This window comes from Equus caballus, chromosome 5, assembly GCF_041296265.1.
Source record: "Equus caballus isolate H_3958 breed thoroughbred chromosome 5, TB-T2T, whole genome shotgun sequence".
In the NCBI taxonomy this organism is placed as follows: Eukaryota; Metazoa; Chordata; class Mammalia; order Perissodactyla; family Equidae; genus Equus; species Equus caballus.
The window spans coordinates 6,132,123-6,159,378 of NC_091688.1; the positions used below are offsets into that span (position 1 = coordinate 6,132,123).

Genomic DNA, 27,256 nt, shown 5'->3' on the forward strand with positions numbered 1-27,256 from the left:
TGCTCTTTCTGATTTATTTGAAGAAACATTTATTGAGTGTCAAGTAATAAACTAGATATTCCAGAGATGGGGCACAATCTCTGCCTTTAAGGAGGGTAAAATTGGGGAGAAAACATACATGTGATAATTTTTAAGAAAGCAATCTAAGTAACATTTTAAAAAACCAAACTGTATTTTGCACAAAATTGCATGTTACAGACTAACTTTGCAGTAGGAGACCAGAAAGGGAAGATTGCCATGAGTTGGACTAGTTGAGCACTGGTTATGAAAGAAGTGGTGAGGGTGGGGCCTTCCTGAGAGGAATCTTAATGAATAGATAGAATCTGGGTAGATGGATAAGAAGATTGGGGGTGGGGAAGGAGGAGCATTTCAGCATGAGCCAAGGACTCTCCCTCTACTTGTTTTAACACTTTTTTTTTTTTTTTAAGATTGGCACCTGAGCTAACATCTGTTGCTAATCTTTTTTTTCTTCTTCTTCTTCTTCTTCTTCTCCCCAAAGCCCCCCCGGTACATTCTTGGTTGTGGGTCCCTTTGCCTCTGCTATGTGGGACGCTGCCTCAGCATGGCCTGATGAGGGGTGCCATGTCTGCACCCAGGATCCCAACCGGTGAAACCCTGGGCCCTGAAGCCGGAGTGCATGAGCTTAATCACTGCCACAGGCCGGCTCCCTGTTTTAACACTTCTGTACAACATCAGAGAGATATTGCCTGCGGCTGGCATTCTGGTGAGGCTGTTTCTTTATTAACAATAGAGTGGTTATAAAAGAAACATTGAATTCAAGAAATCTAGATAGGCCTAATAAAAGAGACAGCAAAACCCAAATCCAAAACACCATGCAGGCTCTCTCTCTTTGGTGCTCATGAGATGCCATGTGCAGAAGTCAGTCAACTGAGAAGGGGAGATGCCTGAAGGAGGTAGGGAGGCTGGAGGCGGTTAAATCGGATGGCCTCCATTTACAGCAGGTGGGGCTACAGTGCAAATAGGACTTTTCCTGTTTGGAGCAGAACCCCATTACTTTGCTGGAACTGGACAGCAAGAATAACATCAAGTTTATGAACTTTCTATCAGAATGTACCCCCACAGAATACTGGAGGGCTGGGAGGTAAAATGTGATCAGCAACAAAACTGAGCCTGTACTTGCATATGTCACAAAGTTTCACTGTCTTTAAAGTCATCAGGTACAGCGTTGAAATGAAACTGGAAACAAGAGTCAAGAAAGAGAGCAAAGTCGGATGTTTTTATACTCCATAGTAATCCTTTTCCCCACGGTCTTGTTTCTCCATGGAAAACAGAAGACTGAGCTATGTAAACCACAACTGCGGGTCGGTGGGGGGGGAGGGCGGGGGGGGGGGGGCGGGTGGTGGATGAGGGGCAAAATGGGAGCAGAAGGAGCTGCTGGTGACATAGAAGTATTTTCACATGCACTGAAAGAAACGTTCTTCATCTTCAATGCAGGAGACACCATGTGACACTTGTCATGGAGGGATTTGAAGGATCCAGTGAAGTATCCCCAAAGTTTTCCTTCACAGTGGGTATTTAATATGGGTCTTCCATGCTGAATGAAAAACAAGAGAACATAAGTTAAACTAAGGAGTTTAAAAAATTGCAAAAATTAACATGTTACTACTAAAGGTAAATATTCACCAGAGGTGAGAAGAGGCCTAAAGGAAACATCTTTCAGACCGGTTAGACAAGCTGCAAGGCATGCACTAAGGCCAAGGAGCAAGCGGAGAGCCCTAACGCAGCACTTCTCACACTTTTAGGGCTTTCTACCCAGAGATGGCATTAAAATCAGGCTCTGAATCAGCTGGTCTGGGTGGGCCTGAGAGTCTGCACCTCAAGGAGCTCCTTGCTGATGCTCATGCTGTCGGCCCACTCTGAGAGAAATTTCTGTCATCCAGGCTGTCCTCAGATTGAATGAGCATGAAGGACGTTTTAGATAGATTTTGAGTGGTGGAAAGTCAGGAAAGTAGAAGACATGCTCAAATGGAAAGAGAAATCAGAGAAAATCATTAAAGGCCTGGTGGTAGTTCTAAACGACTGATTCTGGTGGGATAGGATTTGAGGAGATGGTAACAAATTTAGTTTCATAGAATAAATGCCACATTTCTGTGGGTGACAAAGTTGTCTCATTCTTGGAAAGGGTGGGGGAGAACCAAATATGGGTGTCTTAATAGCACCTTTCGAAGGGAGAACCAGATTCTGAGTTGGTTCTCATGAAGAACTCCCAGGGTAAACCACAACTCAGCAGCTGCAAACGTGCTGGCCAACACTGAGATAAAAATGTTTCTGAAAACAAAATTTCGCGTATACCCTCCTCTGAGGTTGGCATCGTATCTTCCTGTGTATCTTGGGTGTAGCTTTTACCCAGGCAGAATTTAGACACTAGAAACCAAATGAGGTGATAAACAGAACCAGTTTGCAGAAGAGTCAAAATAACCCAGAAAGAATTGAAACCACAAATGCCCTAGGAGTCAGTCATTCACCAACCCAAAGCTAATAAAGAGCTCAGTACCTTTAAATAAATTGATATACTGTGTTTAGTGTAACAGTGTTCATTTTACCTTTGGCTGGTTCTAGAAAAATACCCTACCTCGTCCACCCCACCCTTCCTCAGTGCCATCGCACAATGGTTTCAGTGTAAAAAATAGAAATCACATTATTGGAGGGGGGAGGTGTCCAGACTAAAACTCCCACCTGGGAATCCAGAGTCCCAAGTTCTGGAAGCACAATGGTTAAAGAGCATGATCTTTGGATCCAGATGGGTACAAATCTCAGCCTTGCAGTTTATTCAGGGGCCTCAAGCTGCCTATTTTATTTGTCCGCGCCTTGTCCCTTTCCCTGTAAAATGAGGATATTAATAGTACCCGCCCCCGCAGGCTGGTAGGCCATATTAATGATTTAAGACGGGTAAAACACTCAGAACAGTGCGCAGCATGGAGTTAATGTTTGATAAATGTTTACTATTACTGTAACTAACTCGGTCACTGGCTCAGGGCCTATGGGAAAGTTATTGAATCGGCTCCATTATAAAGACAGTTTGAAAAAAATGTCCACTAAGATCCTTTCTAGACCTAAAATTCTATGACTCTGTGAATTAAAGTCAGCTTGGTCAATAAATGAGAGGTGTGCCAAGGAAGCTGGGCAAATGATTCTTCTCTGCTAGGTCCTTCCTGAACATCTGGTGAAGTATTCAAGATCTATGTTGATGGAGCCAGGCTTCACCTACAACTTCTGTTCACAGCTCCTCAAGAAGCCATGGCTCCAGGCACTTTACTCACCGGCCCCGGTAGGTGCTTTCACAGTCCGGGTACCATACCACTGCTTTTATCATTTCCTCCTCTAGACTGTCTTCCCTGCTTCTCTCCACATACCTAAGTCCTATCCATGCTTCAGAAACCGACTAGGTTCTACCTTCTTTATAAAAGTTTTTTGTGATCATCAAGCTGCTTCTGTATTGAAGAAGTCTTTTCTTTAATGCAGAATTCCTCTGCCATTACCATTCTCTGCCTTGTATTTTTCTGAATTTTTTTCTATAGTTCTGTCCTCAACTAGATAATAATCTCCTTGAGGTCAGGGTCAAGGACTTACTCCTCTTGGTGTCTTGGTCAAGCTCAGCATTGGTCCAACACAAAGGTGTTCAATTAAGAACTATTGATTGATTCATTGTAAAAATCAGTGAACCATTAAACTTAATACAGCAATTAGCTTTACCTGGGAATTAACTTAATGCTAATACTCTTCCTGACAGCATCTCTTCCTGCCCCCCAAGGTCCTCTAAAAAAATTGAACTGATCTGCTTCCATCTAGTGGCAATTAAAAAACAGGTGGTGCCTATGACCAGAAAACAACTCTTGTGTAGATTGTGCCAGAAAAGACTTTCACTCAGTGGTTGTGAGCATGAAAGAAATCTTTACATCTTGTGGATTTCCTGCCCACAGAGATAGGGAGGCCAGCCCAGAGAAGGATCTAGGAGCCCATCCCCACTATAAAATAGAATAAAAGAACATCCACTGACCCTCAGTACTCATCCAGTTATCACCTCCCCCCCCACCACCCCCCCCCCCCGCCCCAACACACACACACACACACACACACACACACACACACACACACTCTTGTCTCCTTCTGGCCAAGCTGTTGAAAAGAGATGACTTACAAGTTCTGCCTCTGCTTTCTCATCCCCACTGATTCCTCCACCCCTGGCTATCAGACTTCTACCCTGACCTCAACACTGAAAACAGTCCCTCCACTGACACCCTTGTTACATCCAGTGGAAACTTACTGATTCTCCTGGAGGCATTTGAAACAGTTTCCATTTCCCTCTTTCCTTAGTATTCACCACCCAAACTTTCCTCATTTTCCTTCTGCCTCTCTGGAAAACCTCTTCCCATTCTCCTTTTCCTTAGCTGACTTGTTCGATGTTGATGTTCCTCCAGTCCCCACTCTCTCTCCCACATCCTCTTCCATTCTCACACTGCACATTCTCCCTGGATGATGGTGCCTGCTCCTGAGATAGCAGTTACCTCTTGTAACGTGAGAACCCCCAAATCCATTCTGTCCCAAGATAGCCCCTGTGCTACAGCTAGAACCAATGGAATACGGATGAGCCACAGGCACCTAAAGCTCAATATGTGCAAAACTGAACCCATGATCTTCACCTCCAGAACTTCTCATTCTTTCGTGTTCCCTTCTCAGTAAACAGTATAATACAGACAGCAACCATCCATCGGTTCCCAGATCAGAACCACGGCAACTTCTTTGATTCTTCTCTCTCTCTCTCTCAGCCAATCAATCACCATATTCAGTTGATTCTGCCTCCTCTTGTCTCACAAGCTCATCCTCACTGCTATTTCTCTAGACAGGCACCTAATAACTTCAAATTCCTCGAAAACAATTCTTTGCCTCCAGGCTCAACCACTTCCCATGCATGTTTGCATACTTTGGTATAGAGTGACCCTCCTAGACCAAACGTTGAGATCCTCAAGATGCATGTTTCAACGTGACATTCACCTGCTTAAACCCCCGTGGTGATACCCCAAAGACCTCAAGATGAAGTCCCTACTCTTTAACATGGCTTATAAATTGCTTTATGATCTGGCCTTCCTTGCCTTATGTCTCCGCAGTTTCTCTTTTGCATTCTAAGCTAAAGCTTACTGAACCACCGCGAACTTCTCTATAACAATTTGTGGTTTGTAGGACGGTGGTCTGAACAAGAAACCAGCCTCCTCATGGACCATCCTGCTTCATTTCCAGCATTTTAAAAGGAGCTCAGTTGTCTAGCTCAGTACTTAGTATGTCACCAAAGTCTCATCTCCATAGTTCTTTTTACTTGCACCCTCCTTCCTAAAATTTCAAAGCAAGTCACTAAACCCCTGAAACTGAGAAATGTGTTGCCATCTTCATTTCTGCCAAATGGGCCACATATTTTCACATGTCTGCATCTCCTCTCAGTATATGTTTCTCCAATTGTGAAACATGAAGTTCAAGACCAAACTGAAAAATTGCCTTTTAGGGGAAGCTGCAGATAGAATTCCTGCTCCCCACATTTTCCACATTTCTGAAAGTCAATGCTTACCAGAGGAGTAGTCATTCGGCCCCTCAGGCTGGGCATTGAGGGCCGGGGCTCTGGAATTATACCTTCTTCTTAGGGCCTGAGCTTCAATAGTTTCTCAATAAAGACTTGTTGAATTGAATGTTTCCTGAATACTGTATTTTGTATTGCTCTCGTGTTCATCCAGGACAAGAGGAAATATACCATAATGCTTCCAATCCTTAATGAAAATTCAGGGACCATCAGAAAGATCACCCTTTATACAGCTGCCCTTTCTTAATAGGGCATTACTTGTTTATTCATTCCTTCAGCTCTACTAGCACTAAAAAAACCCACAGCTTTTAAGGGAGGCTAGCAGATCAATCATTTTAACTGGAAACTTCATTTGGATGAGACCCCATGTAAATAACTACTAAGGAGTTAATATGTCTAGCTGTAACAGGAAGTATCTTAAGAAAGGTAGAGAAGAGATCAACAGATGTAGAAACTCCTCACTCATAAAACTTACCTTTTCCGAGACTTCTTGCCTAAAAATAAAAGAAATAGAAAAATGACATCAGCAAAACTAGACAATTTCAATATTTTAAAGTAAGAGAGAAGGGAGATTCCAACTCTCAAAATTGTCTTTTGAAGTGAATTATGCATTTGTTACGTGGGTCCCATCTGTGTCTAAAGGGATTTGAGGTACTGGCTTAACATTCAAATTCAAACAGTGGTGGATATTCAGACAGAACAGACGCATTGAGGCAGATGCTTCTCAGAGTTCCACTCCATCCTCTGTGCTCCTCCTAAAGACAAAAGTCTAACCTGAATTGCCTGATAGTCAGGCCCAATACCCCCATTCACGTGTTTATCCCTTCCCGACCTGCCGTCTCCTCCTACTTGCAGATTCTCTCCTAAGAAACATACCTGCTAATACTGCAAGAATATGTGTCACTACATCTCACACCACCTTCTCTGTGAGAAACCACAGGAGACATTTCACTGAGGTCTAGTGGTGGGAATTACATGCTTTGTCTGAGTAACCAATGTGTTTTTATCTTACAAACACAGTGAACGTAGTGACTGGTCGTGCTTCCTTCTTTAACTGGCCACAAGGAAACAGAACCAGATCTGAGACCCTCTTCTATCAAGTGGGTAGGACTTTGTGACACACATTTTTCTGTCCCAACTTCACCCCTGGCTCCAACTTATTGTCATACCCTAACTTTTGACCTTTTCTTACCTACTTTTAAATTAATTTTAACTTGCTATGTTGAATGCATTTTGTAAACTATCTTACATTACTTTTGAAAAAAGCAGAGTACAAATAGGTAGATAAATGAATGAACTGTAGAGTTGAGCTCCAGAGGAAATAAAAGCAAAAAAAAGCTTTTTGAGGAGTAAAAAACCGCTGGGAAGCAATATATTTCAGTGGCTATACAGTGGAGCTCTAGAATCATACAATCCGGGCATAAGTCATATTTTGCCACCTGCACTGTGTCTTTGAAGAGCTACTTATCCTCTCTAAGCCACAATTTCTTCATCTCTGAAAGAGGCATAATAATTATGTCTTTCTCCTTGCATTGATAAAATAAAATGTAATCAAAGATTTAGTCCAGGGCCCGGAGTTTAAACAGTGCTCAATTACTGTTTTAAACCTTTAAAATGTTAGAAATTACTATTTTAAATATTTTTTCCAGAATTCAGCCTGCTGATGACATGGACCAAAAACACTTGAGCAGGGAGAATTAAATCTGAGTTCACTTCAGATTCATTCCTTTATCTTCACATAAACATATTTTTCTTTTAGGAACAATGAAATGGGTAACAATACACAAGCAAGAATCTGTTCCTACTGAGAGAGTTTCTTTTTTGAAAAAAAGGGAACTAACGGGGCATGGGTTCATTTTCATGCCCTGTTCTAACCAGGTGAGTTGGCTCAGGTGGAAAATTCTTCCAACCGAGGAAAAAAATAGAGCCCCATTAATCTGAAGACCAGTGGTTGATTTTAGGGGGCATATTTAGATGGATGTCTGATTTCTAGGTGGGCCTCTGCTGATGCGGGACTTTAGAGATTTGTCCTAAAACATCATTGCCTCAGTTTCTCATTTACCAGACAGGGCCAATGATAATAACTTATTAGAGAATGATGATGCTGGGGGAAATTGCTCCTGGATGAGCTCATGCACAGGGGAGTATGTTTCTGGAGCCTGCCCTATGACTTCCTCAGGAGAAAGGAGCTAAAATCTAGATATCAAGACAACTAACGCAGAGGCCGAGTGCAAATTCAGAAGATCCACCTGAGGACAGAAGGATAGTGGTCAAATTCTGGTCTTTGCATTGGCTTCTAGGATCTAAATATTCACCTGTGCCCTTTCTCAGCTTTCTGAACCCCAAAGCCTACAAAATTCTTAGAGTTGGTGAATACTGTATATATGCAGATTGAGGGGTTTTGACTTTTATTCTTGTATATGCATCAGCTACATTGTGTTACGAAAGCTCTGGGGGGTTAGCCTGGGAACCTACCCATCATTTCTAACATTGTCTCTACGGGAAAAATAGTCTTCATGTTTCAAAGAACTAACAGCTAAAATTTTTAGAAGACAGAGTCCCTTAAAAGTTGGAAATATCAGAAGATGTTTCACAAATGAAGATCATTTAAATGTTGCTTTAAAGATACCCTGATTTTCCTACAACTTCAGTGATCTTTTGGGGCGTCTATTCTCTCTGTTGGCATAACTGTAACTCGTCTAACTGCCTCTTATCTGTTTCCTGTTTGCCCCACACTGATTCCCACAGCAGGGGCATGCAATGTTCAAGTTATCGGCTTGAGATCTTGTACAGAAATGACTCCAAGCTAAAAAATTTGAAAACAACCCCACTGCTTTTCTCATCACTGCCCATAAAACAGCCTGAGCCAGCTAACCAGCCCCGCCCCCAACTAAATAAACATGACTTCAATTCTATTCTTTTGATTCTACTAACATTTATTAAAATATTTTAGAATTTAGAAATATCTTCCTTAGTAAGGGGACTCGCAGCCCCAAAGTCCTTAAAAGTTTATTTAAATCATAGCCCCCTTATCCCAGAGGGCGGTGTGCAATTACCCACTCTATTCTCTACCCTCTCAGCTTTGCCGTCTTTACCCAAGGTAGGAGGAAAGGACTACTGGGATTTGATGGAAAGGATAATCGATGGTAGGAGAAGCACGTCATTCTTCTTTTGCCTTAGTGCAACACTCAAGTATATAGTATAGTACTATAAAATGGTATAGTACTATAAGGGACCCAATCTTAGCAGAATTTCTAATAGCAGGAGCAGAGACATTTTAACTGCTCAGTGCTGTCAGGTTACAGTTAATGAAGTTCTTGCACATTGACAGTGTGCACCTCCATTGTCTTTCTGGGTTGGTTAGGAAACTAATCTAGTTCCTTTATTCTTAAATTTGGGATGGAAGATCAGATCATTGTGGAAGGACATTAGGGGTTGGTAGATAATATTCCTGCAATTTTTGGTGAGGATGGTGGGAGTGGGGGTAACCTTTACCTACCGTATTCAGTGACAAGAATACTAATTAATTTGATGGAAGTAAAATTAAAGTGGCAATTAACTGACCCCATAGAAAGGCAAGACACAGCAGTCGGTTAGCAGTTGTTTTGAGGTTGTTGATGGCCCCTGAATTTGAAGCAGAGATGTCTTAAAAGCTGCCTAATGTCCATGAATTTCATAGTCTGGAATGTTTCTGCCAGAAGAGTTTTGCCAAATGTGGCAGCACACATCCAAGGCCTGCCACAGACTGTGGACCTGTAACGGGCAGGTTGGTCCCACTTTAGAGGTTGGACACACTTAAGAGGGAGGTTGGGCGTTGGGGATGCTGTTGTTCTTTTCTAGTGATGTTCCATCTACTATTCCAGGAAGCAGATATTAGCTTCTCAAGGCAGTCCTCGTTATTCCCTTTTCTTCTCCGGTCCAGGGTGGAAGGGAAGCATGAGTATGGAGTGCATTTAGTTAGAGCTCTGACCTTGGTGCATAGACATTAGGGAGAAAATGTGGGGATTTCTCCTAGGGACAATGCAACTCCCACGTGTCAGGAGCCAGACAGGTATGTGACTCATGATGAAGTCAGATATTTGAGAACAGTGCCTTGGAAATGTTATCGGATGTTAGACTCACTTCCTAGTGGAACTGTAGCACTGAAATCAAAGGCATGGAGGCTCTTAGAGGACAGAGATTACTCATCCTTCTTTCAGAGTTAAATAAGAGAAAGAACCATTAAAATATCTCATTTGTCTGTTGTCACCCTAGCAAGGTACCTTGAAGACAGTAGGCATTTTTTAGAGGTTTATTAGATAAAAAGCAAAAATCAGCCAAATTGTTTTAATGAAAGTATGTACTGGGCTGCTTCACACATCTCCAGGGACTGATGTCTATAAAACATAGAGCTTGGTATCCTGCTTCAGCTGGATCTATCATATTTAATTTCCTGTGGGTTTCTATAGTTTTTCCACTTTAAAGTTATATTATTTTCATATGAAGGTGAACTCACATACCTTTTTTTAATCTCCTTGCCAGCCAAATGATAAATGCCAACCCAGATAATGCAGTAACCATGACTGCCACAGGGATGAAGAGGGGGTTGTAGTCACCTTCCTTGATCGCCGTGAAACTCCTGTCCAACTCTGAAAGAGAAGTCAGCACAGCACAAAGCATGAGGCCACAAGCATTATTTCCTTAGCGCCATCTCATGATATTAGACTTCTTTCCTCCTACATTTCCCAGTAATAGCCCGTTTGATGCTGTTTGACAGATGAGGAACCAGCATGGGAAGGCCCATGATGAGTCTACGGCAGAGGCAAAGACTAGACCAGCTTTTCCAGCCCAGTGCCTATAGATTTGCAATCCCCAGACTTGTGACTCTTGGAATTCCTGGGAGATGTACCTAAAAATCTTGGCAAGACGTGATCATCATTGTATTTATCTCCATAGCCTTGTTCAATAGTCGGGACTCTGAAATACTAAAAAGTCTATTATGACTTCAGGAAAAATAGAAGCCAGTGATCTGAACCAGGTAACTTATCAATTAAAGGGAACTATTAATGCTTTCACTTTGAAGCAGTTGTACAAACACGTGCACTTGTTGTTTACAAGCCAAGGACCTGCACTAATCTATCTCTCAAATGACGTGGTGCTATCATTTCCCTCTACTTCCTTCACAAATAAGTAAAAGGATACATCTATACATCCTCTTGTAAGTGTGAACTAAGTTCATTTGGAGACTTTTATTGAAAAAATACTGATGTGAAAAAAATCTATCTTCTGATACCACCAACTTCCCAGAGGATCCAAACAGAGGACACCTATTGGCAGCATGAGGATGAGGAAATGGACACTAGCCCAGCCTTGAAAGGAAGTCCCATAAGCCTGATATACAACCCTCCCCTAAAGGCTCCGTGCCTCCTCCCTGATCCTCTACCCTGCTGCCTGTTCCTGGGCCACACAAACACCAACTTCTCTGAACCATCTACTGATCCAACTATTTAAAGTCTTTTGCCATTGGTACAGGTGGTCTCTTGGCAGATGTGGGTAGCTATTCTTTTGCATGCTAAATTAAGGTTCCTTTATTTAGCACCTATTGCCAGGCACTGTGTCAGGTGGAGGGTATAAAGAGATGAGGAAGACATGGTCCATCTCACGCACAGAATAAATAAGAAATAAGTCAGTAAACACAGTGAGTTTAGACATTAAGAGACTAGCTGTTAAGGGAGGAATGAGTCAAGGGGGAGTGAGTTTAGATGTCAAGGAGGAGTTGAGAATTGCCTGAAAAAAGAACTAGCTGTCACTGAAGGAAGAGGCAAAAACAACCAAGGATTTTATAGTAAATTAATGTGTACAAATTTATTTTTAAGCCACATACATTTAGCCAAATGAAATTTAAAAGTTCAGTATATCTTTCTCCAGTATCTGCTCATCCATCAGCTCCACCTTTAAATCTTCAGTAAATTGGGGCAAAATTACTCACTTTGACACATTGGACTAGTGCTGGACCAGATTCCTGATGATCCACAAATAGTTTTCCTCTCTCCAATTAACTCAGTTCCTTCTGAGCAGTTGAAGGTGCATGTGGAGGTAAAGCTGAAGTCTGCCAGGGGGTGACTGCAGTCCATGGTCCCCAAATCAGGTGCTGTTAGAGGCTCACACTGAATCACTTCAAGAAAAAGAAAAGCAGAGACCCTCCCTTCACCAACGGGTTTTTAGCCAAAGCAGCCTGACTCAACTGTGGAACCATCCACATGAGTCTAGATATTTCCAATTTCAAAAATTCCCTCGGCTAATGCTCGCAGACTTTATTTCCTGGAGAATGGTGGAGAGCAGTGAGTCAAGGGTGAAGCCAGCAGAGCACTGAGAGTCCTTGGGGTGGTAGGGAGGGGACAAGGGAAGGGTTGGTTGCTCCAGGCTGCTGCCCCAGCCCTGGTAACTCCCCAACTCTGCTGGGAGTGCCATGCCACGTGGTCTTTGCCTCAAGAGCTCTGATGGAATATTCTCAGTGAATGGAGAGAATTTCCACCCTTACCTGTTCTGAAGTCTACCTAAGCAGTTTTCAAAGACATCCCAGTTTTCTGAGGCAAGTCATTCAACTTTTGTAAAATTCAGCAGATTGGTCAATTTACTTCTGTGATTTCAATAAACGATTTTTGATAGTTCTTTTGAGAATTAAACCACTTAAACTAGGGTGTCAGAAGCATAAATATAGAACACGTAACCAAAACCTCACAGGTTCAGACACCACAAGTTTTCTCTCGTATAGAGATAGCCTTCTTGACAGTTAAAAGAAAAACCCAGCATATTTCAGACGAACAAAAAGACCAAGAGATTGTGTTTTAGTGTTTACAGTAGTTGTTATTAGTCTGAGAGTTCTTAGAGAGGAAAAGTAAAAAATGATTCAAGAATAAACAAGATAAAACAATCAAAAAAGACCTGTAGCCCCGAGAAGGAAACTGGTTGGTGTTAAGCAGAACACCACATAAAATAGGTGTTACCAAGAAGAGAGAACAACCAAAAAGCACCTGAAGGTCAGCAAACCTGATTATTTATGCCACGGGAATGAGAAAAAGAAACACAGCATAACCATGCTGTTGTGCTGAAAATTATGTGTATACTGTAAAATGGCTTCAGAGGTATTCGGTTGTTATTTTTGTTTGTGGGTTTTTTCCTATTTTAGTAACAATAACGCCTTTGAAAAGCATCACGGTATAATCTAAGTTAGGTTCAATTAGGCTCCAAAAGAAGATCCAGACTTCTTAGCGAGACTCTGCTGCATTTTCTGTTTGCAAGCCGAGGACTGCCGTGACAGAGCCTCCAGTCGGGACAGTCACTCACCTTGACAGGTTGGTTCTGGAGATGACCATTTTCCAGATGGCCCACAAGTGGTTTCTTCAATCCCGACGATCTCTCTTCCCTCAGAGCAGTTGAAGACACACTGTGAGCTAAAGCTGAAGTTTCCCAGAGGATGAACACAGGCCATGGTACCCAGCTCTGGGGCTTGCAAAGGCTCACACTGAATCACTTCAAGAAGAAAAGAAACAGCTCTGGGTACTTAGTGTTAGCAAGACGTGCTGACTGGGGGTGAGTCTTAGCTCTGCCACTTGATAACCAAGGGCGTCTAAGCAAGGTGACTTAACCCCTCCAGCTTCAGTTCTTTCATCTCTAAAAGAGGAAAAATGATAATTGCATTGACTTCCTACAGTTGGTGTGGGAATTGAATGATTTAATGCAAGTCAAGGACTTAGAACATAGCCTGGCTCATAGGAAGTCTTAATTAAACATCAGCTAGTCTTCTTCTTATCTTTAGTGTTATCTTGGGAGAGAATTTTTACCTCTGGCTAGGTTAAGTGGGAATGACCTGCTCAGTTTAGAAATAACTGTCACATCAGAACAGCTGAGCATACTAAAGTGTTGGAAGTAGGAGATCGGAGAAAGAGTGGGTGTCCATAATTAGTCTTCTTTACCAGAAGAGAAGATAAAACCTTCGGGAAACACCTTAGCCTCAATTCTGTCTTCACACTGTCTGGCTCAGTTCCAGAATTTCAGTTCTTTTGATTTTGGCAGCCCTCTCCAAAAACTGTATCTATTTCCCTGCTCTAAATGCTAATGTAGTAGATGAAATTAAAACTTGTAAATCAGAGGCATGCCCCATGGCTGAGTGCTTAACGTTCTGCGTGCTCTGCTGCGGCGGCCCGGCTTCCAGAGTTGCGGTCCCAGGCATGGGCCCACTCCACTCATCAGCCATGCTCTAGAGGCGTCCCACATACAAAAAATAGAGGAAGATGAGCACAAATATTAGCTCAGTGCTGATCTTCCTCAAGCAAAAAGAGGGGAGGGTTGGCAGTAGATGTTAGCTGAGGGTGAATCTTCCTCACCAAACAAAAAACCTAGAAAATTCTTGGAAATCAGTCTTCACATTTTAAGCCCAGCCATGCCATTTGAGCAAATATTGCAACTCTCAAGTCTTATTCCTTACCACATTTGAGCCATTGTTGTGATCTTATCATGGGATTTCAATGTAGAATGGACTGATGGAACTAGAAGAATTTTCATATTTACATACACAGTATAAGTCCAAATTACAGTAAATTATTTTGTCTAATTTAATCCACACCGACAAGCAAGTGCCTAATATATTCCAGGCATAGTCTCAATCTTACAGATGCAATAATAAATAAGATGCTTACTGATCTCAAACTACTGTCAGTTACCAGAAGATACAGGCAAGTAAGTAGATGACTTCAACGAATGTGGAATAAATAAAGAACTATGTGGAGCTATTGGAACAGAGAATAGGGACACTTAGCCTGTCTTGGGGTCCAAAGAAAGCCTCCTGAAAGTAATAGTCCCTGAACTATGTCTTAAAAATGAACAGGTGTGATAACCATGTGCAAACTGAGAGAGAGCCATGAGCAAGTTAATGGGATACAAAGCACAGATGGTAAAAACTCCAAGCGTTTTTATGTTACTAGAAGGAAAGAAGAGTCAGGGGATGATGTGAGATGAGATTAGGGAGAAAGGAGCTAAGACAAAATGCTTTTATCTTTTTTCATTGATTTGAATGAGTGCCAACTATATATCAAGCATTACTCTAGGACTTGAGGAGATTAAATTTCATCCTATAGGGCAAATGATGGGTAGAAATAAAAGAGTGTGATGTTTGCTTGATAGTTTTTGATTGATCAGCCTGCCTGTAGTATGAACAATACATTTGAAGGGAGCTAATTTAAAGTCATGGAGCTCAGCTAAGAAATTGCTGCAATAATCTGGGAGAAAGATAATAAGGGCAATGGTAATAGAGTTGACAAGTAGGAGACAAATTGGGGAGATAGTAAGTTGCAAACATGAGTAGTGTGTTACTTTACGTAAATGCAGGGGGAGATGAGAGAGTTTCATACCAGAGTACCCATATGAGTAGTGTTACAACATACTGAAATAAGGAATAAAAAAGGAAAGTGGGCTGGGGACAACTGATTTTACAGTCTTTTGGGCATCCCAAAGGATATGCTTGGCATATTTGGAGTACAGGATTGGAAGCAGATTTGTCAGTCCAAAGCTCACATAGGTTTATGAATCCACAAAAATTTGTACATTTGATCAGAGGGGCCGTGTAGAGTCCGAAGAGCAATGAACGGAAGATAGAAGGTGAGAACTAACAATAGCTTCTGGGCTTGGATAAGTGCCTATGAGGAAACCAGAGGAGAATTGATCACAGGAGAAAGAATAGCAGGAAAGAGTGATAAGATGGAAGCCAAGACAAAAAGAGTAAAATGTTCAAAAGGAGTGAAGTGAGCATGCCAATGATAGAGGAATTTAAAAATAAAATTTACGAATGAGAGGGCCAGACCGGTGGTATAGTGGTTAAGTTCAGTGCTCTCAGCACTGGCAGCCTGGAGTTCGTGGGTTTGGATCCGAGCCCAGACCTACCCCACTCATCAAGCCATGCAGTGGTGGCATTGCACGTACAAAATTAGGAATATGGGCACAGACGTTAGCTCAGGGACAATCTTCCCTACCAAAAAATAAATAAATAAAATACAATTTAGGAATGGAGCGAGGGTTAAGTATTGGGGAGGAATCATGGTCAGGAATCAAGTGAAATGAGTTAGATCTATTCCAGTTGGTTAACATTTAAATTTATTTTGGCTGTAATTCTCCATCTATTCATTACAACGTTGCTTTCTTTTTCTTCTTATGATGTTCTATTTTATGCATGAGATACTTCAAACAGAGTTCTGAAACTCAAACAATATTACTCAAAGGATTTGACATTTCTTTCAGCAGTGAGTTGACTGGGTCAAAGACTCCTTGTCTTTGAATCTATGTATTCTTTCCTTTCTGTTCATACCACCATGACTCTGAACGATTTCAATAGACTCCCGATGATTCTCTCCATCTTCTCTCTTTGCTCTCCAATCCATCTTATGCACTGCCCTAAATACAAGTGTCAAGATACCACGTGGCCTCCCCTTGTCAATTAAAGGTCAGATTGCTTTGTTAAGCAATTTCCGGTCTCCACAAGTTCACCCCAGCATACCTTGCTTTCCACCAAACTAAATTATGAGAATATATAATTTCCACTAGTTAGTTGTAAATCCTTTAAGGGCAGAATCTATACTAGATTTGTCTTTGTTTCCCCTGAAATACCCAACCCAAATAAATGTGTTGGATTTATTATTATATATCTCTGACATATACTGCATAAAATTATGTGAACTTTTCTTTTTGGCCTTGCCCTGTAATCCCTTTGAGGATTACATAAAAAGAAAGATTACTTTCTTGGTAATTCACCCCCCAACAATAAACGGTATAGTTCTTCCAGACTTTAGAATTCTAATGAATCCATCAAGCTCATTAGATTATGAGTTTCTTAAGAGTGGGAACCCACCATGCCTGGTTCATTATTGTAATCCTTAAAGCTTTTATCTCAGTGCTGTCTTCTTTGTGGCACTCAAAAAGACATGTCTAGAAGTGAATTGAAACTTCATGCTGACTTATGAAATCTTTACGGAAAAGTAACAACATTGTGCAAGCATAGCCTTCTGATCAAAACTTCTCATTTCTCAGAATGGCTGTTATCATTTTGCCCCAGCTGACCTCCATAAGCTACAATAAGCCCTGTAACTTTGTGTAGGAAGAAACAAGGAAAGAAAAGGGACTCACCAAACTGACACAGGGGCCCACAGTACCCCACGTCACAGATGCAGATGTAATTATTATTTTTTCCTTTTTGAAGTTGATTGGCCTTGAGCTAATATCTGTTGCCAATCTTCCTCTTTTTTTTTTACCCACAGCCCCAGTGCATAGTTGTATATCCTAGTTGTAAGTCATTCTAGTTCTTCTATGTGGGATGCTGCCACAGCATGGCTTGATGAGCAATATGTAGGTCCACGCCCAGGATCTGAACTGTCAAACCCTAGGCCACCGAGGTAGAGCATGCAAACATAACCACTCAGCCACGTTGGCGGGCCCCTGCAGATGTATTTATTGACAGTTTCCTCTACTTTGGGAATCAGGTGGTCATTGGCGACCTTTGTAGAGAAACTTTAATGCACTAACAGAGAAGTGAGATCGTGGTGGAACAAAAGAAAGGATGAGAAATAAGTCAATAGAGACAGTGAGTTTAGATGTTAAGAGACTAGACCTTACGGGAGGAGTGAGTTTAGATGTAAAGGGAGGAGTTGAGAAGTGACTGGACAAAAGAAATAGCTGCCATTGAAGGAAGAGGCAAGAATAACCAAGGACATTATAGTAAATTAATGTATAAAAACATAGTTTTAAGCCACATACATTTAGCCAAATCTTTCCCCACCATCAGCTCGTCCATCAGCTCTATCTTTAAAACTTACTCACCTTGACACTTTGGACTAGTGCTGGACCAGATTCCTGATGATCCACAAATAGTTTTCCTCTCTCCAATTAACTCAGTTCCTTCTGAGCAGTTGAAGGTGCATGTGGAGGTAAAGCTGAAGTCTGCCAGGGGGTGACTGCAGTCCATGGTCCCCAAATCAGGTGCTGTTAGAGGCTCACACTGAATCACTTCAAGAAAAAGAAAAGCAGAGACCCTCCCTTCACCAACGGGTTTTTAGCCAAAGCAGCCTGACTCAACTGTGGAACCATCCACATGAGTCTAGATATTTCCAGTTTCAAAAATTCCCTCGGCTAATGCTCGCAGACTTTATTTCCTGGAGAATGGTGGAGAGCAGTGAGTCAAGGGTGAAGCCAGCAGAGCACTGAGAGTCCTTGGGGTGGTAGGGAGGGGACAAGGGAAGGGTTGGTTGCTCCAGGCTGCTGCCCCAGCCCTGGTAACTCCCCAACTCTGCCGGGAGTGCCATGCCACGTGGTCTTTGCCTCAAGAGCTCTTGTGGAATATTCTCAGTAAATGGAGAGAATTTCCACCTTCACCTGTTCTAAAGCCTGCCTAAGCAGTTTTGTTTTGTTTTGTTTTTTTAAAGATTGGCGTCTGGACTAACAACTGTTGCCAATCTTTTTTTTTTCTGCTTTATCTCCCCAAACCCCCCTGTGCACAGTTGTATATCTTAGTTGCAGGTCCTTCTAGTTGTGGGATGTGGGATGCCGCCTCAACGTGGCCTGACGAACCGTGCCATGTCTGCGCCCAGGATCCCAACTCTGGGCGGCCGCAGCGGAGCATGCGAACTTAAACCACTCGGCCGTGGAGCCGGCCCCTGCCTAAGCAGTTTTGAAAGACTTCCCAATCTTCTGAGGCAAGTCATTCAACTTTTGTAAAATTCAGCAGATTGGTCAGTTTACTTCTGTGATTTCAATAAACGATTTTTGATAGTTCTTTTGAGAATTAAACCACTTAAACTAGGGTGTCAGAAGCATAAATATAGAACACGTAACCAAAACCTCACAGGTTCAGACACCACAAGTTTTCTCTCATATAGAGATAGCCTGCTTGACAGTTAAAAGAAAAACCCAGCATATTTCAGACGAACAAAAAGACCAAGAGATTGTGTTTTAGTGTTTACAGTAGTTGTTATTAGTCTGAGAGTTCTTAGAGAGGAAAAGTAAAAAATGATTCAAGAATAAACAAGATAAAACAATCAAAAAAGACCTGTAGCCCCGAGAAGGAAACTGGTTGGTGTTAAGCAGAACACCACATAAAATAGGTGTTACCAAGAAGAGAGAACAACCAAAAAGCACCTGAAGGTCAGCAAACCTGATTATTTATGCCACGGGAATGAGAAAAAGAAACACAGCATAACCATGCTGTTGTGCTGAAAATTATGTGTATACTGTAAAATGGCTTCAGAGGTATTCGGTTGTTATTTTTGTTTGTGGGTTTTTTCCTATTTTAGTAACAATAACGCCTTTGAAAAGCATCACGGTATAATCTAAGTTAGGTTCAATTAGGCTCCAAAAGAAGATCCAGACTTCTTAGCGAGACTCTGCTGCATTTTCTGTTTGCAAGCCGAGGACTGCCGTGACAGAGCCTCCAGTCGGGACAGTCACTCACCTTGACAGGTTGGTTCTGGAGATGACCATTTTCCAGATGGCCCACAAGTGGTTTCTTCAATCCCGACGATCTCTCTTCCCTCAGAGCAGTTGAAGACACACTGTGAGCTAAAGCTGAAGTTTCCCAGAGGATGAACACAGGCCATGGTACCCAGCTCTGGGGCTTGCAAAGGCTCACACTGAATCACTTCAAGAAGAAAAGAAACAGCTCTGGGTACTTAGTGTTAGCAAGACGTGCTGACTGGGGGTGAGTCTTAGCTCTGCCACTTGATAACCAAGGGCGTCTAAGCAAGGTGACTTAACCCCTCCAGCTTCAGTTCTTTCGTCTCTAAAAGAGGAAAAATGATAATTGCATTGACTTCCTACAGTTGGTGTGGGAATTGAATGATTTAATGCAAGTCAAGGACTTAGAACATAGCCTGGCTCATAGGAAGTCCTAATTAAACATCAGTTAGTCTTCTTCTTATCTTTAGTGTTATCTTGGGAGAGAATTTTTACCTCTGGCTAGGTTAAGTGGGAATGACCTGCTCAGTTTAGAAATAACTGTCACATCAGAACAGCTGAGCATACTAAAGTGTTGGAAGTAGGAGATCGGAGAAAGAGTGGGTGTCCATAATTAGTCTTCTTTACCAGAAGAGAAGATAAAAGCTTGGAAGCATATTGCCCTCAATTCTGTCTTCACACTGTCTGGCTCAGTTCCAGAACTTTAGTTCTTATGATTTGGCAACCCTCTCCAAAAACTGTATCTATTTCCTTCCTCTAATTGGTGGTGTAGTAGATGTACATGAAACTTGGAAATCCATCTTCACATTTTAGCCCCTGCCATGCCATTTGAGCACGTATTGCACCTCTCATGTCTTATTCCTTATCAAATTTGAGTCATTCTCGTTACCTGCTCTTTGAATTCATTGAAGAATGGACTCAAGGAAGTTTAAGAATTTTCATATTCTCCATATAGAATATAAGTCCAAATTACAGTAAATTATTTTGTCTAATTCAATTCATACCCACAAGCAAGTACCTAGTATATTCCAAGCATGGTCTCAATCTTACAGATGCAATAATAAATAAGATACTTACTGATCTCAACTTGCTGTCAGTCTACCAGAAGATACAGACAAGTAAGTAGACAAGTTCAAAGAATGTGGAATAAATAAGAAAAAAATATGTGGAGCTACTGAAACAAAGAATAGGGACACTTAGCCTGTCTTGGGGTCCAAAGAAAGCCTCCTGAAAGTAATAGTCCCTGAACTATGTCTTAAAAATGAACAGATGTGATAGCCATGTGCAAACTGAGAGAGGATGCCATGAGCAAGCCAATGAGATACAAAGCACAGACGGTAAGTGGACAACTCCAAGCATTTTTATGTTACTAGAAGGAAAGAAGAGTCAGGGGATGATGTGAGATGAGATTAGGGAGAAAGATAGGAGCTAAGACAAAATGCTCTTATCTTTTTTCATTGATTTAATGAGTGCCAACTATATATCAAGCATTATTCTAGGACTTGGACAGTTTTATCCTATAGGACAAATGATAGGTAGAAATAAAGGATGTGATTTTTTTAATAGTTTTTAATTGATGAGCAGACCTGTGGTACGAATAACATATTTCAGGGAGCTAATTTAAAGTCATGAAGCTCAGCTAAGAAACTACGGCAATAATCTGGGAGGAAGATAATGAGGACAATGTTGACAAGTAGGAGACAAATTGGGGAAATAGTAAGTTACAAACATGAGTAGTGTGTTACTTTGCATAAATGCAAGGGGAGATGAGAGAGTTTCATACCAGAGTACCCATATAAGTGGTGGTACAACATACTGAAATAAGGAATAAAAGAGGAAAGTGGGCTGGGGACAACTGATTTTACAGTCTTTTGGGCATCCCAAAGGATATGCTTGGCATATTTGGAGTACAGGGTTGGAAGCAGATTTGTCAGTCCAAAGCTCACATAGGTTTATGAATCCACAAAATTTGTACATTTGATCAGAGGGGCCGTGTAGAGTCCAAAGATCAATGAACGGAAGGTAGAAGGTGAGAACTAACAATAGTTTCTGGGCTTGGATAAGTGCCTATGAGGAAACCAGAGGAGAATTGATCACAGGAGAAAGAATAGCAGGAAAGAGTGATAAGATGGAAGCCAAGACAAAAAGAGTGAAATGTTCACAAGGAGTGAAATGAGCATGCCAAGGATATCAGAATTTAGAAAATAAACTTTAGGAATGGAGTAAGGGTAAAGTATTGGGAAGGAGTCACGGTCAGTAATCGAGTGAAATGAGTTTGATCTATTCCAGCTGGTTGACATTTAAATTTATTTTGGTTGTAATTCTTTATCCATTCATTGCAAACATTGGTGGGTTTTTTCCTTAAAATGTTCTATTTTATGCATCAGATACTGCAAACATAGTTTTGAAACTCAGACAATATCAATCAAAGGATTTGATGTTTCTTTCAATAGTGAGTTGACTGGATCAAAGACTCCTTATCTTTGAATCTATGTATTCTTTCCTTTCTGTTCGTACCACCATGACTCTGAATGATTTCAATAGACTCCTAATGATTCTCTCCATCTTCTCTTTTTGCTCTCCATCGTATGCACTGCTTCTAGGATAAATGCCCTAAATACAAGTGTTTAGCTACCATGTGGCTTCCCATTGTCAAATAAAGGCCAGATTCCTTCATTAGGCAATTTCCGTCGCCACAAGCTCACCCCAGCATACTTTACTTTCTATCCATTAAATTATGAGAATATATAATTTCCGCTAGTTTGTTGTAAATCTTTTAAGGGAAAAAAACTATACTGGATTTGTCTTTGCATCCCCTGAAATACTCAGCCCAAATAAATGTGTCCGATTTATTATTGCATATCTCTGACATATACTGCATAAAATTACTTGAACTTTTCTTTTTGGCTTTGCCCTGTCATGACTTTGAGGATTACATAAAAAGCAAGTTTATCTTCTGGATAACTCACTCCCTAACAATAAATGGTATAGGTTTTTCCAGACTTTAGAGTTCTAACGAATCCAGCAAGTTCACTAGTTTATGAGTTTCTTAAGAGTGGGAACCCACCATGCCTGGTTCATTATTGTAATCCTTTCAGCTTTTATCACAGTGCTGTCTTCTTTGTGGCACTCGATAAGACATGTCTAGAAGTGAACTGAAACTTCATGCTGACTTATGAAATCTTTACGGAAAGGTAACAACATTGTGCAAGCATAGCCTTCTGATCAAAACTTCTCATTTCTCAGAATGGCTAGTATCATTTTGTCCCAACCAACCTCCATAACTACAATAACACCTATAACTTTACACAGGAAGAAACAAGGAAAGGAAAGGGGCTTACCGAACTGACACTGCGGCCCATAGTACCCCACATCACAGGTGCAGGTGTTATTATTGATGGTTTCCACACATTCTCCATGGCCGCTGCATGACCAAGGCTTACAAGAAGCTTTAAGGGGGTCAGAAATAAATTATTTTAATGTAATTACTTTTTATTACTCATAGTCATTTCTTTAGACACAGGTAAATTTTTAGCTGAGATTATTTTAATAAAAAGGGAAGGTTTATTTGTACCCCACAGCATTTTTTGCACAAAAATCATATGCTGAAATTTTTATTTGTGTAATATACTGGCCATATAGCCATAGTCATTTGGCCATATAGCCATAGACATTTGGCCATATAGCCACAGACATTTGTTTTTAGAATGAATTCACCAATGCTAATACTCTGTAAAATTTTGGGGAAATTTGGTGACATACATTGAAACTCTTGAAATTACTTTGTTTTTAATGTAATAAGTACATTAAATGATGACCAGACCCCAGTTATTTCTGCAGTGTTCTTGGCAATCTCTTCCTTTATAGAAAATACTATAGAAAGATTTAAAAAGTCCAAACCTGCTAAATTAGTAAAGAGTCCAGCTTACAAAAGATCAAATTAACTATGTTTCACTGTTAAAAAATGACTTGGAAAAATGTTGACTACTTTGGAACTGTTGTAATAGTCTTTATGGAAATTTTTATATGCCACAGATAATGACACGCCATAATGTTTCATTATATGGAATTATGTAAGATGAGGACAAGAAGGAAACATGTAGCATCAAGCTCCCAGTGTACAACGAGGAAACTGAGGTTATGGAGCCTAAGCCCTTGACTGGGCCCATCACTCTGCTTCCGCATCCCTGCGTGATTATCAGGGATGCTAGTTGTCTAATTCTCCCTCCTTACTTCCCACATGGAAATTGATTTAGGGGTATAGTTTTCATACGTAAGGACCAGCCACACACACTAAAAATGCTCAGAAGTGACAAGATTCAAGCTTATGCAGAGAATTGGACATATTTTAGAATGTGCTAGCAACTGCTGTTTTCCTCCAGCATTTCCATGTGGTTCATCCAGTTATTGTCTTCACTTTGGCCCTGAGCAGTGTGGCAGTCTGGTCACTCCCTACCTGTGTAACAGAGGGCTGTCTTGTTTTTGTGGCAGGCGTCATCATTCCATTTCCCTGCGTCTCTGAACCTCTTGATGTAGATCTCCACGCAGTCCTCTTTACTTTTCTTGTTGTTGGGCTCCCCATCTCCCCAGTTCTCTGCTTCTTCAGTGAGAGGCTTGTTGGTTCCCACCCACGTCCATGTTGTTCCTACCTTCCGGATTCCTATCCAGTAATAATTACGATTGAAAGGAAGCACCTCATTCAGGTACTCAATTTCCCCCTTGTTTTGTATGGCAACTAAATCTGTGTAATTTTCTTGGCAGAACTTTCTAGCTCCTGACCAATTCATGGGTTTTTCAGAATAATGGTAAGTCCAGCAATTGGTTCCATGGTGTGTGAAGAAATCTGAAAGACATCAGCATGAATTATACAGACTTACAGTTAACAGCTGATAAGAACCTAGAAGTAATCCAGGCTGGGCCTGGCCCTCAGAGATGAGGAAGATGAGTGTGAGCTGCTTGGGGTCACAGCATGAGTCATTTGCAGATTGGAAGTAGAACCCAGACCTTCTGGTCCTAATAATTTTTCACCATATTATAGAATACTTTTGCTCATAGCTCTATTTTAGACAAATTTTGTGGCTGTCCGGATTTACTTTCACAAAATATTTTTTTCTCAAAATTCTTTCGAGTGAACTTTAACCAACATATTTTAGAAATTCGTATTTCTTTTTCTTAGTGGCTGTCCATCATTTAAAACTAGTTTAAGTACAGTATCATATAACTCTAAAATTTACTGTCCACTTTTTTAACCTGGGATGATTTCCTAATGGCCAACATTTATGTTTCTAAGTGAGAAGTAAAATAAGGACAGGAATAACAACATACCTTTTGAGTAATCTCTTTCATATCAAAAAGATACCATTTCCCCTTGGAAGAGCTGCTTCCAGGAAAGCCTCACTATACAGCCCAAGCCTTATATATCTAGCTACATAATAAAAAAAAATAATAATTTACAAAACCAAGAAATGTAGGATTATGAAATTGATTTGGGTCGTGGTCTGTACACAAAGATACTCAACGGACGGTGTTTAATCATCAAATGAGTGCTTCAAATACGAGGGCTTCGGAGAAACTGAAATAAAAACATAATTACACAATGACCCCATAAGAATATATGCCATTCTAAGAATGGTATGACCTGTGTGAAACAATATTACACCACAAGGTACAAATTTTCACAGCCATCAACATTTATTGAGTTTTCCCTGTGTATGGCGAATACCATGGAGAAATACCAAAGAAAACATAGATCCAATTTTCACAGTCTCCTAAGGACTCTAAACAAGGAATAACAGATGCAAAGAAAACATAATTAATTTTTATCAAATTAAAAATATCAGAAATGGACAGAGAACTGGGAAACAGATATGATTAATGAGTAAAGAATGTTGTAAAATAAACATTTGGAACAGAGTGTTAAAGGAGCGTTCCACTAGGATGTAAGTTCTGAGAGGGAAGAAACTGTTTAGTTCACTGCTGTATCTTCAGTGATTGGCACATTGCAGAGGCTCAGAAAACACTTGTTGAATAAAAAGAGCACTGGGTTTCCAGGTGGCACGAGGCAGACATGGTATAAAGAATGCGTGAGGGGCAGAGGAAAGCATGTTTGCTTGACCAGAACTGAAAATCCAAGCTAGGGAGTTGGAAAACATTACCTTACTTAGGAAAAGGGAAAGTTCAAAATAATTGCCGGAGAATTTTCAAGAATCAGACATAAAACTTGTCACATCCATGGGAGAAGGATCAAAAGAAATACATAAAGGGGCTGCCCTTAAAGAGCTCACACCTTAATTGTAGCAATGGCATTGTTGTGCACTAAACTATTGATAAAAGTAGAAAGTGCAGTGCTAAATATGTGGTAAAGATTGTAAGGTTCCTATTAGATGTTTCTTGGTTGACCTTATTCCTTCATAAGTAAGATCTCTGTGGGATTGTCAGGATTTGGACTGTCCAGCAAAGGGTGTGGCAAGTTGAGGAGGTTTCTGGGCAACTGCTAATGGTGAGAGGAAGAAAACAGATGTTCACAGAAAGAGTCAAATTAATAGCTGTCTACTTAATAATTTTCCCTGCGACTGTGTACACCCAGTGGATATTTAAGAAAAATGACCGTAAGTAAAAAAGGCTTAGCAATATACAAACACCATAACGTACCACAACAGAGCACCGTCCAGACCCATAACTTGAAGACATTCCATAAGCCCCTCTGAGCTCTCTGACATTTCCAGGGAAATATCTGAAAATAAAATATAAAGTTATGCTTAGATTCATACTCTTAAATCACAAGTTTACAGCACCTTGGGAAGGCACCTACAACTTTCTTAAAGTTCAAAACAAAATACATATGCTTACTAACCCTGTCCAAGGTAATACATTTCTCAGACACAGGTGAAAGAGTAGCATTAAATTTCCCTCAAAATTGATGCATACTTCTTTTCTTTTTTCATCTCTTAGCCTCAAGTTGCTGATCATTACTGCTCTAATTTCAGTAAATTTTTGTACCTAATTTCCCGCTGAGCTGTTAGATGAAACTATTTGATATTTAGTATGTATTACTTTAAGGTGTTCTTTGGTGCTTAGTAAACTGTTGATGTCCAGATCTAATATTAAGATCTCACACTTGATTATAATGGGTCAATGCTTCCAATACCTGAAAGAATTAGATAGCCAAACAGACACCAGTAAAGAAAACCAGTTCATTTTTTCCAACTGAAAAGAAATATATTTTGATCAAATGAGAAGACCGCAAATTTTCTGCACACCTTAAAATCACATTTTCTGAAGTGTTCTCACTTCTCATGTAACCCCAAGTGTTTCGTTGCAAAAGCACTAATTTCAACAGGCACCAATTCTTCTTCAAGAATCTCACTTGAGGCAAGTCAAGGAGAAGAAAACAGCACATCTGAGAGGAGAAATTCTAAGAACACTTTTTTAGACTCCGCATTTTTAGTTTTTGCCTTTTTTAAAACCAAAAATAAAATGCGTTGCTTCTTGTCCTTTGCCACCTGCCTCTGCAATCCCAAGAAGAGGTTCTATCTGAGCATCTGGAAATCTTTTAGGCTGAAAAGCTCACCATGGCTCTGCCAGGTCCTTCTCTTGTTCTTCGGTAGCTTCAGCCTCTCAGCTCAGCCCCAGGGCTCTCCAGGTCCTTGTCCAAGCCTAGACTGCTGCGCTGCAGGGAGACTGAGCGGGGTGTCAAAGGCTTGCTTCTTTCATTTCTCTAACCCAGTCTCACATCCTCCTCCTTCCTTCTCCCTCCCCTTACCCCTCCTCTGCTAGCTCCTCTTTCCACACCCCTCTCCTAGTCTGGTTTCTGCCACTTCCCCTGAGAACAAAAGAGCGCTGACCAAGAGTATTGTTGCTTGATTCTCCCTTCCGTCTCCCCTTACCTCCTTTCCTCTTTCTATCCTTCCTTCCATTCTCCTATCCTTTTGTCCTCCTCCTCTTCCTCTCTTTCTCCTTCTCTGTTTCTCTCTCTCCTTTCTTTTTTACAAACACTAGGCTGACTGTTGGCTATTTATGGTAGAGGACCCCTGATAATTGCAAACACCAGGCAATCAAAACAGTATTTCGGACAAATTTACAATGTCTGTTAAACCTAAGTAGAGCTGGACAGACTTGATTATTTCAGTTCCTCCCCTCCCTCCTTCCTTGCTCCCCCTCTAGTGGAGGTCCTTGTCAATGGCACCTCCTAAAGTA

At 40.9% G+C, this 27,256-nt stretch overlaps 1 protein-coding gene across 2 annotated transcripts; it reads right to left on the bottom strand.

Moving 5' to 3' along the window:
• SELL (selectin L) lies at positions 1 to 26,898 on the bottom strand. Of its 2 annotated transcripts, XM_070266638.1 has the most exons (12): positions 26,631 to 26,813; positions 25,712 to 25,793; positions 24,386 to 24,632; positions 23,517 to 23,903; positions 22,402 to 22,509; positions 19,059 to 19,244; positions 17,432 to 17,617; positions 12,914 to 13,099; positions 11,556 to 11,741; positions 10,087 to 10,215; positions 6,063 to 6,081; positions 1 to 1,555 (listed from the first exon to the last, which is right to left on the bottom strand). In XM_070266638.1, the coding sequence occupies exons 4-12, from the start codon at positions 23,845 to 23,847 to the stop codon at positions 1,537 to 1,539; spliced, it is 1,350 nt and encodes a 449-aa protein (XP_070122739.1). In that variant the 5' UTR covers positions 23,848 to 23,903; positions 24,386 to 24,632; positions 25,712 to 25,793; positions 26,631 to 26,813; the 3' UTR covers positions 1 to 1,536. The 2 variants fall into 2 exon arrangements, with proteins under 2 accessions (XP_070122739.1, XP_005609701.1); XM_005609644.4 differs by lacking the exon at positions 24,386 to 24,632 and having other exon boundaries at positions 26,631 to 26,898.
• Between the last annotated feature and the right edge of the window lie 358 nt (positions 26,899 to 27,256).